This window comes from Podarcis filfolensis (genome assembly GCF_964270895.1).
Source record: "Podarcis filfolensis genome assembly, chromosome: 4".
NCBI lineage: Eukaryota > Metazoa > Chordata > Lepidosauria > Squamata > Lacertidae > Podarcis > Podarcis filfolensis.
In genome coordinates this window covers 101,499,965-101,517,368 of record NC_139607.1, presented here as the reverse complement: position 1 = coordinate 101,517,368, position 17,404 = coordinate 101,499,965, and the positions used below count along the sequence as shown (strand labels likewise).

At 45.0% G+C, this 17,404-nt stretch overlaps 2 protein-coding genes across 3 annotated transcripts in view; both read right to left on the bottom strand.

Annotated features, from left to right (window-relative positions):
- The window catches only part of LOC310760688 (uncharacterized protein), a 278,926-nt gene that overhangs the window by 142,492 nt on the left and 119,030 nt on the right, over positions 1-17,404 (bottom strand). The gene's annotated exons all lie outside the window — the stretch shown is intronic.
- LOC310760713 (uncharacterized protein) overlaps positions 12,139-17,404 on the bottom strand; it is a 122,358-nt gene continuing 117,092 nt past the window's right edge. For both annotated transcript variants that reach the window (XM_083609775.1, XM_083609774.1), the window contains 2 exons: positions 12,866-16,354; positions 12,139-12,423 (listed from right to left, as the gene is read on the bottom strand). In XM_083609775.1, the coding sequence (XP_083465901.1) occupies positions 14,688-16,354 (1,667 nt within the window). In that variant the 3' untranslated portion in view covers positions 12,139-12,423; positions 12,866-14,687. The remainder of the gene's footprint in view (positions 12,424-12,865; positions 16,355-17,404) is intronic.

The following is a 17,404-nucleotide window of genomic DNA, read 5'->3' as shown; positions in this document are numbered from 1 at the left end:
ATAATAATGGAGAGATAGGGCAGCCCTGACGTGTTCCTTTTTCTATCTTAAATTCTTCTGTCACCACATTATTTACTATCAATTTTGCTTTTTGTTCTGAATAAATTGCTTCTATACCATTTTCAAACCCCTGTCCCACTCCCATTCCTTTAAGATTTTTCTTCATAAAATTCCAAGAAATATTATCAAAGGCCTTCTCCGCATCAGTAAAAATCAATACTGCTTTTGTATTAATATTCATTTGCAACAGCTCCAAAATATAAATTATATTCCTTGTATTATCAGACAAATGTCTGCCTGGTAGAAAGCCTGCCTGATCCTTATGTATTACTTCAACTAACACTTTTTTTTAATCTGTTAGCTAAAATATCTGCAAAAATTTTGTAATCCACATTTAAAAGGGAGATGGGACGGTAGTTCTTTAGTTGTGTCTTTTCAGATTCTGTCTTCGGTATCAGTGTGATGAATGCTTCCTTCCACGACTCCGGCGCCTTCTTCCCCTCCATAATTTCATTACAAACCTCCTTTAGTGGTTGAATTAAGTAGTCTTTCAAAGTCCTATAATACTTGGAGGTTAGCCCGTCCGGCCCTGGAGACTTGCCCAATTGCATATTCTGAATGGCACCTTCAATCTCCTGTTCTGTAATTTTATAGTTTAATATTGTCTTATTTTCTTGAGATATTTTTTGCAGTCCATTGGTTCTTAAAAATTGATCTATATCAGTCTCTTTCTGTGGCCCTTGCGTATAAAGTTGTTTAAAGTATCTCTGGAAACACTTTCTAATCTTTTAAAAGAGGCAGGTGGAATCTCCACGGTTGCTAACAGCAGAATGTTGACAGGCTAGTGAAATATGGGGAGCCCTAGAGCATCTGCTTGGCATGCAGAATGTCCCAGGGTCAACCCCTGACATCTCCTGCAAGGGCCGGATGAAATCCCTGCCTGAAACTCTGGGGAGCTGCTGCCAGTCAGTGTAGGCCAGGGGTCCTCAATCTATGTCCCACGGGTCAAATCCAGCCCGGCAGGGTTGTGAATCTGGCCTGCCAGTGTTACGAAAAAGGAGCAATGCAGAAGCGAGCTCCAGGTGGCTGGAATGGTAAACAGGAAACTGATGTTATTGGAATGTACCGTGGGAACAAGAGACAGTGCACTGAGTGCCGGATGTTAGCTCAGAGTGGCACATGACCCTGTACTGGAAGTACATGGGTGGAGTTATTCTCTCTCTGCAGTTGTGAATCAGAGGGTACAGACGTGTTTTCTCTGTACTGCTGAAAGACAGGAATAAAGACATGTAAATATATTTCTGTCTGTCTCTTTCCCCCCCTGGATATGGGAGGGGGAGGAATGGTGTGTTCTTTTCACGTTGAAAAGGATCGCCGAAGAGACCTCGCCTTCATCCTGCTGGAGAATGCAGCCAGGGAGGTCAACAAGGATTCAAGCCGGGCACCTGGAGGGTGGCCAATTTTCCTCTGGACTGCGCTGGCTCTGCTGGCTTGAAACCGACATCTGGTAGCAGTGCCGATGGCTAAAGATCTATGAGAATCTGCATGAGAGATGAGAGGTCGATGAATCGTTGCCATCCTCTGCACCTAAGGAGATAAAGAAAGCGTCTGCTTGCAGCCAGAAAGCTGATCAGACAGCTGGACACCGAAAGGCAACGGAGCCCCAAAAAGGTATGCTGAATTATTTTCTGTTCACGAAAGAGCTGCATTTAAGAAAAACAGCTCTGAAAGAAAGGCTGGCATACCAGGAATTCCTGTGGTAGATAAGGATTCCCGTCCCGAGAAAGGTTGCTAGGCAACGACCGCCAGTACTTGTAAAGTTACTGAATGGCTCAAAAAGAGCCTGGGAAGTGGAATTGTTTTGAATTCTGCGCAGCATGTGCGAGGATTTTGAAAACAGCCCAAAGGTTTGCCTGCCAGTGAAAGCAGTAAACAGCCCAGAAGAGAACTTTTGGATTTTACTGGCTTGAAAGTGAAAGCAGGCTTGAGAGAGAAAGCACAGACTTGAGTTCAGCATGGATTCCAAGAAGGGGGGAGGGTTACCCTATCCACCTCCCCTGACTAATGACAATTATTCATCTTGGTCTATAAAGATGAAGGCCCTGCTGCAGAATCAGAGGATCTTTGACGTGATTGAGAACCCCATCCCTGCAGCACCAACCCGAGGTTGGGAGTCACAGAATCTGAAAGCCAGAACGGCTATAATTCTGTGTGTGTCAGATGACCAATTGGTGCATATTCAGGGTTTGGAATATGCACGGGAAATTTGGGAAATGCTGCGTAGAACACATCAGAGGGATGCTGGTTCTTCAGCATTGCTGTATTTTGAGAAGCTGACCAATCTGAGGCTTGCGCCTGATGGAGATGTTCAAGCGCACCTGACGGAGATGAAATATCTGCGCCAGCAGATGGTGGAACGCAATTTCCGTCTGCAGGAGGAAGTGTTTTGCTTCATGATGATCAACAGCCTAAATCGGACTTACAAAACCGTTGCCAGTCAGCTTGGTTCCCTCCCCGCTCACGATTTGACCGCGGAAAGGGTGTGTGCCGTCGTTTTGAATGAACAGGACAGACTTGCTGCACTGGAAGTAAAGGACAGGGGGAGGGAGGAACGGAGTTCTAATTCCCCCGCAGATGAAGCTACTGGAGAGAAAGCTCTAGCTTTGAACGCTGTCCGATGTTACAATTGTGGACAGGCTGGGCATCTTCAGCGGAACTGTAAGAAGCCACGTCAGCCAAAAGGAGCTAAGGGCCGCTCAGCAAAGCTTGAGGCGTCAGGCAAAGGTCATACCAAGCCTTCGGTGAGACCTGGAAAGGCTTTGATGGCGAAAGGAACCACGCCAGGTGTTGGGAACTCATTTGTTATTGACACTGGAGCCACCGTCCATATGTCCCCACACAGAGAACTCTTTTCAACGTTTAAGAAGCAAAGCTTCGCTGTGAAACAGGCCAACGGTCAGGAGCTGGAAGCGACCGGTGTAGGGACTGTCTATCTTAAGAGTCTGAACTTGACAATAAACAATGTTTATTTGGTTCCTGAATTGAAGTTCAATCTGCTGAGTGTTTCACAGATTGCAAAGAAAGGACTGAGATTGTCCTACGATGCTGAGAGCTGCAAGATCTACAAAGATGGAGAGTTATTTCTTTCGGCCGGAGAGAAGGATGGACTATATTTGTTGACTTTTGCACAAAGTGATTACATGGAATGTAATTCATCTGTGTCTAACCTAGTTTCTCTTGCAGGTGTGAGCAAGAAGGTGACCGGGGTCAACAGAGCATTTCAGCGGGTGTATGCTGATGTGATTGGTCCTCTAGAACCATATAGAGGCAATGCAAGATTTTATCTTGTGTGTGTGGATCATTTCTCTAACTATGTCTGGGTTTATGTGTTGAGAAAGCCACAGGAAGCCTTGGAGAGGTTTCAGGAGTTTTGTGACAAGGTTAAGAGTATGCATGATGCTAACATTGATTGTCTATTCACAGATGAGAAGCAGATTTTTCTTTTACAGGATTTCCAGAGTTTTCTGCAGAAGAAAGGAATAAGACACAAAGTTGCTGTTTCAGCGGAAGCATGGAACAGGGGTGTCTGTGTACGGGTGAACAAAGAATTGCAAAAGGGGATGAATGCGCAATTGCTTAGTTCACATCTGCCACATGAGTACTGGGCCGAGTCTCTAATGTCGTATTGTTATACGAAAGTGAGAAAGGTTTCAAAAGAGTTGGGAAGTTCTCCTTTTGAGAAACTGTTCCATAGAAAACCTTCTGTTGCCCATTTCAAGGTTTTTGGGTCTCATGTGAGGACTAGAAGCTCCAGGTGGAGTAAAGAATGCCAGAGGCATTTTTGTGGGGTATGAAAAGGGTCTCTACAGAGTAATTTTGTCTGAATCTGGTCAGGTGATTCTCACAAAATTTCTAGAGAGTGCTCCTGAACAGGAGAGAGTGATAGTACACACATTTCCCACTGAGGACGATTCAGATGATGATGATTTTACTGATTACAGTGGTACTGAGAGTGATGACACTGATAGCTCGGAGAGCTCAGTTGTCACAGTCATTGAGAGGAAGTCTCACACAATGGATAGGCCTTCACAACTGAAGGATGAACCACTGTTTACCATTGGAACTGGTTCTCCAAAGAGTCCTGAGACTGGACCAGTGAGCAGAGAGGATCAGCACCTCATGCGTAGGTCTGAGAGAGTTACAAAGGGTCAACCACCTAAGAGGTACTCAAAAGAGTTTGCTAACTTAGCTGTTGCATGTGTTGCTGTTGTAAACAACCGAGAACAGGTTGGAGCTGTGCCTAAGTCAGAGACAAAGACACAACAGAGAGTTGCTAGCCAAGGGAGTGCAGATGCACTCGTTCCTTGGAAACCAGACAACCAGAGAGGTACACTGGGGAAACCAGTGGCGGGGAGTTCCAAGGGTGGAACTGAAACAACAGGGGAGTGTTATGTGTATAACAACTGTTTGTTTTCTTCTCTGGATCACGCTTTGCTTGCCGCAACACGCATTGATTCTTTTGGGGGAGGATGTTACGAAAAAGGAGCAATGCAGAAGCGAGCTCCAGGTGGCTGGAATGGTAAACAGGAAACTGATGTTATTGGAATGTACCGTGGGAACAAGAGACAGTGCACTGAGTGCCGGATGTTAGCTCAGAGTGGCACATGACCCTGTACTGGAAGTACATGGGTGGAGTTATTCTCTCTCTGCAGTTGTGAATCAGAGGGTACAGACGTGTTTTCTCTGTACTGCTGAAAGACAGGAATAAAGACATGTAAATATATTTCTGTCTGTCTCTTTCCCCCCCTGGATATGGGAGGGGGAGGAATGGTGTGTTCTTTTCACGTTGAAAAGGATCGCCGAAGAGACCTCGCCTTCATCCTGCTGGAGAATGCAGCCAGGGAGGTCAACAAGGATTCAAGCCGGGCACCTGGAGGGTGGCCAATTTTCCTCTGGACTGCGCTGGCTCTGCTGGCTTGAAACCGACAGCCAGAACCCGCCAAGTGTCTGAGGCTGAAAGCATCTCGCCGGCCGCTCAGTCAGTCCCCGTGAGGTACATGCCACTAGTGTTGTGGCAGCTCTACCAATGAATGGCGAGGGGGTTTCACCCGGGGACGGGAAAGTGTTGTCTTTTGGCTTGAAGAGTGAAGTTCAGGTTGGCGGAGGAAGGCCGACTTCGGTTTCATTACGTAGAGGTTTACTTTAAAAGTGGGGAAAGGAATGCTCATTCATCTACAGTGGTACCTCGGGTTACATACTTAATTCGTTCTGGAGGTCCGTTATTAACCTGAAACTGTTCTTAACCTGAAGCACTACTTTAGCTAATGGGGCTCCTGCTGCCGCCGCACCACCATAGCACGATTTCTGTTCTCATCCTGAAGCAAAGTTGTTAACCTGAAGCACTATTTCTGGGTTAGCAGAGTCTGTAACCTGAAGAGTATGTAACCCAAGGTACCACTGTATAGTCCTATTTCTGTGAATGGTGCAGCGGTCTTTCCACTCATGTGGTTTACATGCTCTGAAAGTTGGGATCTGTTTGGATATTTAAATTTTAAAAGGATGGAGCGGAACTAGATATTGATCATCTCTTTGGCCTGGGGAGCCACATTCTGGTTGAAGGAGGCCAGGATTGGGCCCCAAGGCCTGGGATGTCCCTCCTCCCCTGCAGTAGGACTTGAAATCCAGGAGAAAACTCTTGGAATAGCCTTGCCAGGTGCTCAGGGATGGACTCACCTGTCCCCATGTCCTTCTCTTTGCAGATGTGCTGCGGTTGCACATCCCTCCCCCAGGGGTGAGTATTGGGGAGAACCAGATCAGGGACTCAGACCTGCCCTCCTTGCCCCACACTCTGCACTCTCGGATGTGGAGAAGCCCTCCCTTTGTGAGGAATTGACAGCCTGACTTTTGCCTTTCACCTGCTGGAGGAAGACCAGCTGTACCTGCCGGAGGTGATTCAGAACTGCCAGGCAGCTCAGCTCAGGGGGCTCCGAACCCAGAACTGCTCCAAGCAGGAGACAGCCAAAGCCATCCTGGTGAGTGATGGGAGGTGTGGGAGACCCCCATGGGGAAGTGGGGGAGGGAGGGGCTTTGGGAGAGGGGTTGTCCGTCTGCCGGTGAGGAGGACCCTACTGGCCTAGGTTCACGTATCCTGTTTGAAAGGGAAATCATCTGAGGGACTTCCTGTGGACATCTGGGTCAGGAATGCTGTTCCTGGAATGGACAAACACACAAGACGTAACCGGCTGTGCATTCACATAAACAATACTCTTCTATATATTCTTATCACAATATCAAATGTTTACCTTGCACATAAACAACACATAAAGTGCAATAATATAGACGGAAGTCCCAATAAATCAGTTCATTCATAAAGACCAAACGTCTGCTAGTTTCTGTTCCACATATGTTCATAAAGTCCAAATTGGAGCCTACTACAATTCTACAGCATTCACAAGGATTCATAGCTGTCAACTTTCAGATTTGAAAATAAGGGATCAGCAGCCTCACCTGTCCTGGAGACAGTCTACGGGATATCTAACAATCCGGGATAGCAGCGGGAAACAGCGCTGGAATAAGGGAATTTCCCGCAAAAAAAGGGAAGGTTGACAGCTATGCAAGGATTTCCAGAATAATGCCTTGTTTCGCTCTCATGGGCTTCATCCGTTGTACATATTCTAAGCAACAGAAATGAATATAATGTCGCAATTCATCATATTTTAACAAATGTACATCATATTTTAATAATATTATTAATAATAAATTTTATTTATACCCCGCCCTCCCCAGCCGAAGCTGGGCTCAGGGCGGCTAACAACAATCAAAATAACCCAACATTCTAAAAACCTTTCATTATAAAAATTAATCAAATCAAATTGATGGCAACCATTAAGCAAAATTCTGTGCAGATTGCCAGAGGAGGGGGTCAGGCTGCGCCCTGACCAAAGGCCTGGTGGAACAGCTCTGTCTTACAGGCCCTGCGGAAAGATGTCAAGTCCCGCAGGGCCCTAGTCTCTTGTGACAGAGCGCTCCACCAGATTGGAGCCGCAGCCAAGAAAGCCCTGGCTCTAGTTGAGGCCAGACTAACCTCTCTGAGGCCTGGGACCTTCAGGATGTTTTTATTTGAAGACAGTAAGTTCTTCTGTGGGACATACCAGGAGAGGCGGTCCCGTAGGTACGAGGGTCCTAGGCCGTATAGGGCTTTAAAGGTTAAAAGCAGCACCTTAAACCTGATCCTGTACTCCACCGGGAGCCAGTGCAGCTGGTATAGTACCGGATGAATGTGATCTCGCAGTGAAGACCCCATAAGGAGTCTCGCCGCGGCATTCTGCCCCCGCTGGAGTTTCTGGGTCAGTCTCAAGGGCAGCCCCACGTAGAGCGAGTTACAATAATCCAGTCTGGAGGTGACCGTCGCGTGGATCACAGTGGCTAGGTCAGGGCGAGAGAGATAAGGAGCCAACTGCTTAGATTGGCGGAGATGAAAAAATGCTGCCTTTGTTATAGCTGTAATCTGCGCCTCCATAGAGAGGGAGGTATCGAAGATTACACCCAAACTCTTAACGGACGATGCTAGCATTAATTGCACCCCCGCAAGAGATGGGAGTTGCCCCCTCAATCCCATATCGCCCCGTCCCAGCCAGAGGACCTCTGTCTTCGAATGATTCAACTTCAACCGGCTCCCACGTAACCATCCAGCCACAGCTTCCAGACATCTGGTCAGTGTGTCTGGGGCCGAGTCAGGATGGCCATCCATCAACAGATAGAGTTGCGTGTCATCGGCATACTGATAGCAACCCAGCCCAAAACTCCGGACAAGCTGGGCGAGGGGGCGCATAAAGATGTTAAAAAGCATCGGGGAGAGAATTGCACCCTGAGGCACTCCACACACCAAGGAGTGGCGCGATGACAATTCCCCCCCCCAGCGCCACCCTCTGTCCCCGACCAGAGAGAAATGAGCGCAGCCATTGAAGGACTGTGCCCTGGATCCCCACGTCGGCAAGACGGTGGTCCAGGAGTTCGTGATCGACCATGTCGAAGGCTGCTGACAGGTCTAGAAGAATTAGCAGCCCCGACCCGCCTCGATCCAGCTGCCTGCGGAGATCATCTGTTAGGGCGACCAGAGCCGTCTCGGTCCCATGACCAGCGCGGAAGCCAGACTGGAATGGATCAAGAGCCGATGTTTCATCCAGAAACCTACCAAGCTGTTCAGCAACCGCTCTCTCAATCACCTTTTTAAAAATAAAAATAATAATAATTTTTATTAACCGGCCAATCAAATCAAATCACATCACATAAATTCCGAATTACAGAGCCGAATTTTAAACTTTGTTGAGGGGACCCATATTTCAAGATCCGAAGGGGGATTCTGATCATCTTCTTGCTACTGCGTTAATGTCCAAATCAGTCCAAACAAAGTTCATAATTCTATCCAGTCTTATCTTGCTGTTTCCACATCACATCTTGTTCATATATTTTCTCTTTTTTCTTTATGATCTCTTCTGATAGTCTCCTTAAGCCGATAAACACCAATAATAATCCTGTGTGAATTTTTCCGTTCATCCAATCCTCAAATCAAGATGGTTTCCATATATCATCGCCTTCATAGATAACAGCGCTCTTTCCATCATTAATTACAGAACTGTCGTTCTTAAGTCGCACTGAGGAGTTTCACCCACAATATAAAAACAGCTCGATTTGTCTATTTCTCCTCTCAGACTTAAGTCCTCCGACAGAACAATATGGCGACGGCATTTTTAACTGCGTCATTCCAAAGCCCTTATACATTCCACGCTCTTCTTAAAACATGCTTTGGTTCGAAAGTTTATCTCCACACAGTCTTAAATCCACAGCTTAAGTCCTTAACACGACATTTCTGACTTGTGAGGGGGGATGATTCTTGTTTAATCACATAAAAGAAAGAAAGGAAGGTTTCCCCCCCCCTCCCTCATCAGTCCCTTTGCCATACCGAGTCTTGGCATATCTTCTCATGATTTATACTTGTTCCTCCGACTCGTCTTGTTTTATCAGAGATCTCCTCTGTTAGCAGTTTTTTACTCCCCCTTCTTCCTTGAAATATGTGCATTCACTTCATCCAAATTGTTTCTTTTGAAGTTCTTGCAGCTAGTGGCGCGGATCAGAGACGGCGTCCAGGAGCGCCGAAATCCCACAGGAGGGCATTGTGCCTAGTGCCCCCATCCCCTCAAATTCGGGGGTGGTATAGGGCACAGCAGGCAAGGGCAGTCCCCCCCCCGTAATCCTGGGGGGGGTAGGGAGGCTATTTACTCCAAATTACCTCGTGTGGGTCGGAGAGATGTTATTGTCAGCCATCTTCTGATGCGCCCCTAGTGGCCCCTCCCCTCTCTCAATCACCTTACCCAGGAATGGAAGATTCGAAACCGGGCGGTAATTGGATAGATCTAAGGGATCTAATGATGTTTTCTTTAAGAGCAGGCGCACCACTGCCTCCTTCAGTTCTCCTGAGAATATCCCGGTGCCAAGGGACAAATTGATGATATCACCCAGGGGGGCCCGCACCTCGTCCGGACATGCTCTAATAAGCCAAGACGGGCACGGGTCAAGAGGACAGGTGGTGGGCTTTCCAGCTTGGAGGAGTCTGTCCACATCGGCTGGGGATATCCGGTCAAAGTGGTCCAATACTGGACCCGAGGACAGTCGAGGGGCCTCCAGTTCCCTTATTGTATCCAAATTGGCAGGGAGGTCATGGCGGAGCAACAGGACCTTCTTTGCAAGAAAGCTCGCAAATGCCTCACAGCTGTGTGTCAAATTGTTATTTAAATTTGGTTGTCCTTCAAGGGACGTTAAAGACCTAATTATACTAAATAATTGCGCCAGGCGAGAGCTAGGCAATGGAGGCCGAGAAGTAGGACTTCTTAGCGGCCTTCACTGCCATCTCGTAGGTTTTCATAAAAACCCCATAAGATGTTATTGAGGCTCTGTCACGGGCACCCCGCCATACTCGCTCTAGCCGTCTGAGGTCCCGCTTCATTTTCCGAAGCTCCTCGGTAAACCAGGGAGCCCGGTTTCTGCGGTGCGATCTCATCGATGGCTGCTAGGAGCTGGATATTCCAGCCCTCAACAAGCTCAGTCAATGAGTTGCCAGGGGGAGCAAGGTCCCGCAAGGCCTGATGGAATCTATCAGGGTCCATCAGCCTCTGTGGGCGAGCCCAAATTGGCTCGCCACCTAAGCAGGGTGGGGGTGGAAAATCAATCCTGGCTTTCAGAGCGTAGTGATCAGACCATGGCACCTTCATCGAAGGAGACATGATCACATCTATACCGACGCCAAAGATCAAATCCAGCGTGTGGCCTGCTTGATGTGTGCGGCCCGAAACAAACTGGGAGAGCCCTAGTGTTGCCATGGAAGACACCAGGTCCAGAGCCTGTGAGGAGGGAGTGGCATCAGCATGGATGTTGAAGTCCCCCAATACCAATAGGTTAGGGAATTCCAAGGCCCAGCCGGCCACCGCCTCCAGCAGGCCTGACAGGGTGGCTGCTGGTGCGCTAGGTGGCCGGTACACCAGCCAGACAGCCAAGCTCACCTCAGAGCCCCACACTAGGCCAACACATTCAATGCCGGGGATCGATGGCGATGTTAGAGCCCTGAAAGAACAATCTACCCAGATTAATAATGCCACCCCTCCCCCCTGGCCCACAGTCCATGACTGGTGGAGGACAGAGAAACCCGGGGGCGCCATCTCTCGTAAGGTAAGAGTTTCCTCTTCGCGCACCCAGGTCTCCGTCACACAAGCCAGGTCAACCCCCTGCAAGGTGAAGAAATCTCGCAGGGTGGCGGGTTTGTTGCCTATAGACCTGGCATTGCACAACACCAGTGACGGAGGTGAGTAATCCTTGCTCACCCTACCCTCGTCCCTCGGGATGGGGCGCAGATTGGAAGGGGTACGAGCATATCCGGATCTCGATCCCCTTCGCCTATGACATCTGCCCCCACCGCCGTACCTCCCTCGCCCCACCACGGTAGCAATCCCAAGCCTCATACCAACCTCCATTTACAAAATAGAAAGGCAAACCAAACCAAAAACAATTGTACCAAACAAAACCAATCCCCACCCCACTCAATATCCAACCCCAAACCAAAATAAAACGGAACAAAATAAAAATACATCAATAAACACCACCGTTCACGGTGGTACAACAAAGTAAAAAAGTAAAAACCCCTTTAAAACATTTTTAACATTTGCTGCTGCAGCACCAGTGTCCTTAAAGCTGTAGCGGTGGCGAGTGTGGGCCCCGCCCCCAAGGCCTGGTGGAGTGGGCCTACAGGAGGGAGCGGCCTTCCCCAACACCCACGGTGCAGCAGCAGCAGCAGCAGCAGCAGCGGTGTCCCAGTGCCTCATGAGGCCTCTTAAGCTGGGGCGGTGGTGAGTCAGTTTAACAATTTAACAGAATGTACAACAAAATACGAACGTGTGTATGGATAAAGTTTGTTTTTCATTTGTTGTTTTAAAGAGGTCACTTTAAGAAGAAAACCTTACAGCTGCAGATTGCTGTCACCTGTAACTAAAATCAATGCTGCGCCTGTCTATATCATCTTACATTGTAAGAGTTGTTGTTCACTGCAGAAACCACTATGTTATAAGTTCCATTATCTTGATACTTCATATACGGTATGTACTTTTAAAGCACAATTGTTTATATGATTTTAATTTGTTAAATGATCTAGTGGTCGATCCACCACTCTGGTCACTGCTCCCTGAGAAAAGCTCAAGAACTCTGGGCAAAGACAATGGGTAGATCACTGGCAGGATTTTTATTACTGGGAGTAGATCTCAGTCTCTTGGAAGTTCTGGCATTGTGGCTGGTTCAAGGTACTAGCACAACTTTAATTGCCACTCATCTTTTGTTGATATTAATTTTCCAGTATTAACATCCTACCCACTGTGGTCGTGTAAAGAAACACTTTTATTTTCATTTGGGATGCTTATCGTTAGAATGTTAAATAGGAAAGCTTTGGTTTTCTTTAAAATAAATAGCATTTATTTTATTTTATTTTATTTTATTTTATTATTTTCCCTTTGGGGACATGTTCACATGTGGAATAAGGTTCCCTCGTTTTGTCTGCATCTCCAATGCTTACTGCTGATATTTATTTATTTTGACCGATTTGTTTGTTTTTAAATAATTTTTATTGAATGATTTTATGTTACAAAAAACATTACAACCATACTACCACAAAATATAATTGAGAAATAAAAATTACATACATAAATATTTTGTTTGTTATTTTTTATTTACTGTCTTATTTCCTCCCAAATATTCCATACAAAACACACTCCCGCAGAAACACAAAAAATACAATAAAATAAATAGTGATAATAATGAAAATAAATATTTTTTCCCTTTTATCTTACAAAATCTTTTCTTCAGTTTTGACTTCCTATCAAGTCCCTTCGCATATATTTTATCTTACAATTGAATGTACACAAAACAATAAACCTTTCTATATAAATTTTCCAATAGATTCTGAAAACATAATAAATCCTTAATAGTTGTCCACCTTCTTTTAGTTCCTTTATCACTCGAATGCGAGCACGGAGTCAAAACTATTATTGTATTTTTGAACATATCTTCTATAACCATCCCAGTTTTCCACGATTTTTTGCTTTGAGTTTCCTCTGAGTTTACTAGTCATTTGAGCCATCTCCACAAATTCCTGTAATTTGATTTGACAATCTGTTATTTTTGGAGCCTCCTGATCTTTCCATCTCAAATATATATATATATATATATATATATATATATATATATATATACACACATATATATATAATATGTTCCTCAATGTACCAAGCAAACACATATATCAATATATAAACCACATGTCCAAAACCCAGAAGAAAAGTCCTAAAGCCGTTTTGACTCTTTCACTCACCTCAAATATTTCTCTACAAGGTCAAAGGAAATGCAGAAACCTCCCCATTGTCTCTGTCCTCACAAATCCTGCCTTAAGGGCACATTTAAGGTGTGAATAGGGTGAGCCTGTGACCTGGCTCAGGAATGAAGTATTATCATTACAAAAGAATGGCCAGCCTCTCCAGGTCATCCAGTCAAGCGACCATTAACAGGTAACCCTGCAGAAAGGGTAAAAACAACACACTTCCACTGCGACCAGTGCTTTCCCTGTCATCTAGCAGAGTTTGCGAACAGCGATGTGGCCTGTGTGAAGAAAGCTCAGGCAAGCAGAAAAAGACTCCGTACGCAGCTTCTTTCTAATCTAAGAAGCTTTATTGTACAGCGGCAAAATAAATCAGCAGTCCGGGAGAAAGAGCTGACATGCTGTCTCTCCCCTTCAAAGCAAAACAGAAAGTAAAGTATTTCACATTACAAAGTGTACAAACCCCGTATGTGAACACACCCCCAGCGACAGGATATAACTTCCTGAGCTATTAACCCTATAAGCTCTGGGTCTCCTCACACCCCCTTTCGTCCTGTATCGCTGGGGTGAATGTAAGCACTACCACTTACCCCAAACCCAACCCTTCACAGAACTCCCCCTGTTTTTGGAAGCTCAAAGGTTTAGTGAACCCATCTGCCAGATTCTTCTGGCTCGGACAGTACTTCAGCTTCACTAAGCCTGTCTGAACACTCTGACATGCATTTTGGAAACGTATGTCCAAATGTTTGGTTCTGGACATAAACTGTCCAGACTCTGCTAACTTCAAAGAGGGTTGATTGTCTTCCCAAATGGTGATGGGCAAGCAACACTCTCCACAGATCTCTTGGACCAAACACTTTAGAACTCTAGTTCCCTACAAAGCTCTGACAACGCACTGAATTCAGCTTCTGGTTTTTTTACAAATGTCAATTTGAACATTTTTTTCCCAATTCATTATATATCACTTCCCACAATTTTTAAACTTCTCTACATTTCCACCACATATGATAAAAAGTCTCTTCTTTTTCTTTACATTTCCAACATATGTTTGACTTGGTTTTATATATTTTTGCTTTCTATATATTTTCAAACTACAGTGGTACCTCGGGTTAAGTACTTAATTCATTCCGGAGGTCCGTTCTTAACCTGAAACTGTTCTTAACCTGAAGCACCAATTTAGCTAATGGGGCCTCCTGCTGCCGCCGCGCCGCCGGAGCATAATTTCTGTTCTCATCCTGAAGCAAAGTTCTTAACCTGAGGTACTATTTCTGGGTTAGTGGAGTCTGTACCCTGAAGTGTATGCAACCTGAAGCGTATGTAAACTAAGGTACCAATGTAATTTTCTTTCAAAAGATAACAGTGTAAATTTCAAATTTACTTTCCACAATTTTTCCCAGTCCTCAAATTGTATGTTATGTCCTATATCTTGTGCTCATTTGATTATGACCGATTCGACCTCATCTTTTGTTCCCCATTCTAGCAAAATACTATACACTTTCTTCAGCACCTGCACTTCTTCTATAATTTCCTGTTGAAATCTAGAAAATGTATAACTAAACCCTTTCTTATTATCTTCCTTGTACAACTCATGTAATTGTCTGTAGTGTAACCAACTCTGCAAATGATCTTTTATTTCCTCATATTCTTTTAATTACCATTTCCCCTCAGCAAATCTATGTATGTAGGCCACGTCCCCTTTTTCTCTCGCTCCTGTATGAATTCTCTGATGGGAAAACAGAGAGGAGCTTTCACTGAAGCTCTTTCCACATTCCACACACTAATAGGGTTTCTCCCCTGTATGAATTCTTTGATGGAAAGTGAAAGAGGACCTCTGACTGAAGTTCTTTCCACATTCCACACATTGATATGGTTTCTCCCCTGTATGAATTCTTTGATGGAAAGTGAAAGAGGACCTCTGACTGAAGTTCTTTCCACATTCCACACATTGATATGGTTTCTCCCCTGTATGAATTCTCTGATGGGAAGTGAGAGAGGAGCTCTTCCTGAAGTTCTTTCCACATTCCATGCACTGATATGGTTTCTCCCCTGTATGAATTCTTTGATGGGAAGTGAGAGAGGAGCTATCAGTGAAGCTCTTTCCACATTCCACACAATGATAGGGTTTCTCCCCTGTATGAATTCTTTGATGGGAAGTGAGAGAGGAGCTCTTCCTGAAGTTCTTTCCACATTCTATGCACTGATATGGTTTTTCCCCTGTATGAATTCTTTGATGGGAAGTGAGAGAGGACCTCTGATTGAAGCTCTTTCCACATTCCACACACTGATAGGGTTTCTCCCCTGTATGAATTCTCTGATGCTTAGTGAGATTGGAGCTCTTCCTGAAGCTCTTTCCACATTTCACACACTGATAGGGTTTCTCCCCCGTATGAATTCGTTGATGGGAAGTGAGAGAGGAGCTATCAGTGAAGCTCTTTCCACATTCCACACACTGATAGGGTTTCTCCCCTGTATGAATTCTTTGATGGGAAGTGAGACTGTGGCTGTGAGTGAAGCTCTTTCCACATTCCACACACTGATAGGGTTTCTCCCCTGTATGAATTCTTTGATGGGAAGTGAGAGAGGAGCTATGAGTGAAGCTCTTTCCACATTCCACACACTGATAGGATTTCTCCCCTGTATGAACTTTTTGATGGGAAGCGAGTTTAGAGCTATCAGTGAAGCTCTTTCCACATTCCACACACTGATATGGTTTCTCCCCTGTATGAATTCTTTGATGGAAAGTGAGAGAGGAGCTCTGAGTGAAACTCTTTCCACATTCCACACACTGATAGGGTTTCTCCCCTGTATGAATTATTTGATGGGACGTGAGAGAAGAGCTCTTCCTGAAGCTCTTTCCACATTCCACACACTGATAGGGTTTCTCCCCTGTATGAATTCTTTGATGGGAAGTGAGAGAGGAGCTATGCGTGAAGCTCTTTCTACATTCCACACACTGATAGGGTTTCTCCCCTGTATGAATTCTTTGATGGGAAGTGAGAGAGGAGCTATCAGTGAAGCTCTTTCCACATTCCATGCACTGATAGGGTTTCTCCCCTGTATGAATTCTTTGATGGGAAGTGAGACTGTGGCTGCGACTAAAGCTCTTTCCACATTCAAAGCACTGAAAAGGTTTCTCCCCTGTATGAATTCTTTGATGGGAAGTGAGATCGCAGCTCCTCCTGAAGCTCTTTCCACATTCTACACACTGATACGGTTTCTTTCCTGTATGAATTCTTTGATGGGAAGTGAGAGAGGAGCTCTGACTGAAGCTCTTTCCACATTCCATGCATTGATATAGTTTCTTTCCAAGGAGATTTTGTTGATGGGAAGTCGAATAGGAGCTCTGACTGAAAGTTTCCCCACACTCCAAATTTTTACATGGCTTCTCCTCTCTGGGGATTTTGTCGTGGTCACCTTTGTTCTCGATTTCCAATTCATCACCATCTGCAATATAAACAAAAAGGGATTAGAGCTTCAGGAACAAATGGAGAAGATCTGAAGGGAGTTGGGTGTGTGTTCATTACCTGTGTTGTTTGTTTATTATGAGATTCTGATGAGTTGTTGAATGTTGCTTTGTTATACAGTCGTGGTCAAAATTGTGGACGACCTCCGGAAAAAAGTGTATTTCAGAGGTTTGATGGCTCAAAACACCACTTCTTTTAGAGTAATATCATAAAATTATATATCAATGGAAAGATAATTCAATCAAGAATGTAATCCAACAAAGTTTGTTCAATTACCTGTATTTTATCAAACGTTATAGCCAATAACCAAAAAATGAAGCACAACTTGCTTAGGTTGACTTTTTTCAGTGTGTTATGTGATTGCTATCAAGTTGGTTGGTTTTTTGTGTTCCTTCATTTAGTGAGGTTGTAAAACATAATAAAATTATAGAAACGGCACAAAGAGTTGACTGGTCACCCAGAAAGCGATGTAAGATTCTAATATTAAGTGAACAAAGCTACAGTTATGAAGAAATTAGATGAAAGATTGGGGAAAACAAAACCAAAGCTGGCCTTTCTATATTTTTGAAGGGGTATAAGGAGACTCAGTCACTACAAAATCTGACTGGTAAGGCAAGTGATGATGAACGAGTGGAGAGACTGTCCCTACATGACAGAAGAAAATCTTCTGGGTGTATACAAGATGACATGGCGCAATGTAATGGGAAGTTGAGCGCAAGGACTGATCTAAATGTTAGAATTCTAAGGAAAAAGCCATTGTAATCTCTCAAGCAAAAGTTGAAAAGATTAAACCCATGTTAACTGGACAGCGGAACAATGGGACACTACCTTGCTTGGTAGTGATGGCATGAAATACGCAAGTTTCTTTAACTGGGCAAGAGGAGAAGAATCAGAGAAGATTTACATCCTACTTGCATTACACCGACTGTGAAACACCCAGACAGTGTGATGATCTGGGGTTGTATGGCAGCAAAAGGTATGGGCACAATTTGCATCATTAATGGGAATGTTGAGCCGAAACTGAAGCGTT